At 31.7% G+C, this 3,842-nt stretch overlaps 1 protein-coding gene across 2 annotated transcripts; it reads right to left on the reverse strand.

The window, feature by feature from the left end:
• Window positions 1–1,341: 1,341 nt before the first annotated feature.
• Window positions 1,342–3,034, reverse strand: LOC133804789 (nuclear speckle RNA-binding protein B-like). Of its 2 annotated transcripts, XM_062242922.1 has the most exons (2): window positions 1,970–3,034; window positions 1,342–1,727 (listed from the first exon to the last, which is right to left on the reverse strand). In XM_062242922.1, exons 1-2 carry the CDS (start codon window positions 2,793–2,795, stop codon window positions 1,597–1,599), a joined length of 957 nt encoding a protein of 318 aa, XP_062098906.1. In that variant the 5' UTR covers window positions 2,796–3,034; the 3' UTR covers window positions 1,342–1,596. The 2 variants fall into 2 exon arrangements, with proteins under 2 accessions (XP_062098906.1, XP_062098907.1); XM_062242923.1 differs by lacking the exon at window positions 1,342–1,727 and having other exon boundaries at window positions 1,739–3,031.
• Window positions 3,035–3,842: the final 808 nt, after the last annotated feature.

Raw genomic sequence — 3,842 nt, forward strand, 5'->3', positions numbered from 1 at the left:
GGTATTCTGAAACTTTTTTACAATATGTAAGGAGATTAAGTAAACAATGTGTTGTAAATATAAGAATACTCAATTCGTGCCTGATTAAATATAGGTTTTATTTTAGATATTGACAGCTGCGAAATAAATTAATAATAATTTTTGTATTGTTATGGTGGGTGCAGAAATTAAATTTCACGTTAACAAATTTTTTTCCTGTTAAAAATGAAAAATTAAGAACACAACGTTAAAAAAAATGCAAATATTAGGATTTAATTAGGAATTTCTGCCTATTTTATTTAATGTAAACCCTGTAATTAGAATGAATTACTTTATAGGTTAATATTGCATATATTCCAATTGGATTGATTATTTCTCCAAATAATATATTTCTGCTGACTTGTATTCTAATAACGCTACCATTCATTATTAAAAAAAAATTGTTTTGTCAACTATTATATGTTACATGCATATATATATATATATATATATATATATTGCTTGTCGGTTAGTTTAATTTTTTTATATATTCATATATATCATGTTGCTTGCTAGCTTGAAAACTCATACACACCTCTATATTATATAATATATATTTTCTTTAGTGAAACATGGCCACCATTTAATTTATCTAAATTAATTAAGTAATTTTGTATTAGACACATATATAATATATATTTGTATATAAATATATCATCTCTAAATATATAGAAGCTTGAGGAAGAAATGGAAATAAATTTGTGGGGGCCAAAAACGATGGGATCATGATCAAATATTAGAGAAAGAAAAATAGAAAAGTCAACTTAATTATTATATATGGGTTATGTGTTCGAAATCTTTTTTTTAGTGGCCGGCGACGTACGACATAAATATATATAAATAGTTTGACAATATTATTGCCTGCATTTTTAGAAGATAAACATAATATTTATTCCCTATTAGATCTTAAAAACATTTACTTACTATATATTCCCCTTATTATTATATACTTGAATATTGTATATTTAAACTATAAGAATTATAGATCAAGTAAAAGTTTATCATGTTCATGAGCTGTCAGAACATTATTATTATTATATATATATGGTGGCAGATCAAGTAACTAATGAATAGTAATAATTTACCACCGTTCATGAATGTTGAATTAATATAAATTAGCTTGGCTAAACTGCATTTGGAAAAACAAGTAATAAATTAATTAGTTAATGTCTACATTAATTTTGTTATATATATATATATACTTAATTTAATTATCATATACGGTAAAACACCCACAAAGAAATGCTGATGTAAATTAGTTAGAAAATGTAGAATTTGAATTGGAAAAACTGAAAGTTAAACGAGACAAATAGAAGAAATTAGTGACATAAAATTGAATCAATTAATAATAATATTGATCATTGAATTGAGATAGAATTGTTCCTTTTCATATAATGATATAGAGTATATGACAAAAATGGCGTTTCCAAAAAGGATTTTATACATGAGTTCATAATCATCACCAGCATCACCATGCATATATATAATGATGATGATTAATATAGTTAATAATCTGCTAAACTGTTCCATCTAATAACCCCACAAAAACCTAAAATATAAAACCAAAAGAAAAGGACACTAATTAATAAATTGTATAAACCCTACCAGTACCCTAGCTAAGCTACCCCATGCCACATGTATAAATATAAATATATATATATATATATGTATATGAATTAATTGCCCAACTCCATCTTTAATTCGTTCCCCTATACCAAAAAGAAAAGATTGAATTTTTGCTTTATTAATAATTTTTTGATCAACCATCAATGATAAACAAATAAATAAAATCTCTTTTTCTTTTTTTGTGTACCCAAAAGATCAAATTTTGTCTACAAATTATGATCTGAGAAAATATTGCTGAGTAATAAGTCAATAGATGGAGTGTTTGGTGAGGCTATTCTTGGAGAAATGAAGTAATTAGAAGCAGGACTAGGCATCATGAAACTACCTTGGTCAATGTTGAAACTGCTCCGGTTGGCCTGAAGTACAGGGCTCAGATCATGGAAGAAGCTATCGGACAGTGGAGAGAAGAAGTTTGGATGAATAGGTGGAAGAGAAGCCGGTCCCGGAGACAAGATCCCGGAGAAGAAACCCTTGTTGTTATTCTCCATTCCATCATGATGATGATGATGATGATGATGATCTCCATGATCATGATCTATCTCCATTAATCCAGACTCCACACCATGATGACTAGTAATATTACCACCACTACTACTATTCATCCCAAAGTATTGATGAATATGATGATCGTGACTATTTCCAATGTTGAAATGACGCCCTTTGATTTTTCCCGGTGGAGATTTGGCCTTCTCTGTCGCAGCGTAACGCGCCGCCGGCGATATTACCCCGCCACCGCCGCTCATCATGAAGTGGCTACCGTACAAATTAGGGTTAGAGGTCGTGTAATTAGTAATAGTACTAGAAGTAGTAGAAGTACTTGAAGTGATAGTAGTAGTACTGCTGGAGCTGGTGGTGGTAGTGGCGTCCACCGCCATATCCGCCGCCGCAGCCGCCCCGAGCGTCGACGAGGGAAGACCGGTTAAGCGTTGCACTAGGTCTCTGAATTCGCTAGCTTTTGTGTGGATGATCTTCGGCGAGACTGTGTAGATTATGACAGGCTGCCGTGGCGGCAGAGCAGGTTGCAACTGTTGTGGGACCACCGGAGGCTTTTTGATCTTGTGAGAACCCTTGTGAATCTTGAGAGGTGTTGGACGTGGCCCTTGGAGCTCTTTTTTCGGTGACTTTCCCGGCTGATATTCCGACGGTTCCATATCGATGATGGTGGTGGTGATGATGATGATGATGATTACCGTACGGCGGCGGTTGTGGTCGGAGAAAGCCAAAAGAGGAAGAGAATTAGATGAAGAAGAAGAAGAAGGAGTTGGAGTTGGGGCTTTGGTTGTTGATAATTGGCAATAATAACAATAAAGGTATTATTTATTTTCCTTAGGTTTAGGGGTTTTATATATTTATAAAGAGTGAGCAAGTCAATGAAATGAAATGGATTATTTTAATATATATCTGCCATAAGAAAAAAATTTATAATTTTTTTTGGCTAGTTGTTCAAGTAAACATATATAAATAATATGTACAATAGTAAATTAATTCAGAGGTGTTTGTATAAAAAGGGCCGGTTTCTTGGTTAAATGGGTGTTTGAAAATGTCTACAGAGACAATCCGAAAATTGTATATAATATGGAATAATAGTATTTTAGTTGGAAGGGGTCAGGTGCCACGTCAGAGCATAAGATGCTGACGTAGGACTACAGGTCAGCCTTGGCAACGATTAAAAGTAACCCGACAAAAATAAAATTGAGTTGCTGGGGTTTCGTATGGTTTGCTGTTAGAAAGTGAGATATATAAGAGAGCAGACCCAAGTTGACTTTTGTTGTGCTGAATTTTATAGACACTTGTTGCACCTAAGAGCAACTCCAATGGTGGCTTAATATATCTAAATTATCCCAAAATATAATTTTTTATTTTTTCTTTCATCCACATCACTTTTGGTAACTTTTTTCATTAAAAATGTTACAATGCTAAGCCACTTCAAAAGTTGTCAACTATGGCCCCACATATTATTATTTAATATATTATTTTGTAATTATAAATATTGTCGCACTAAATTTTTAAATCCATATATTAATATAAATAAATATTACATCAAATTTAAAATAGATGAAATTTAAAGGAGCTTATAAAATGACATAATCATAATTAATCAATCTAACATAATTAAAAAAATGCTAATTAAAATGATTTCCAAATTTTGACCATATGTGCTCTACCAAGTCTGCCTGAAGAAATTTGGATTTTGGGGA

Source organism: Humulus lupulus, chromosome X (genome assembly GCF_963169125.1).
Source record: "Humulus lupulus chromosome X, drHumLupu1.1, whole genome shotgun sequence".
Classification (NCBI taxonomy): domain Eukaryota; kingdom Viridiplantae; phylum Streptophyta; class Magnoliopsida; order Rosales; family Cannabaceae; genus Humulus; species Humulus lupulus.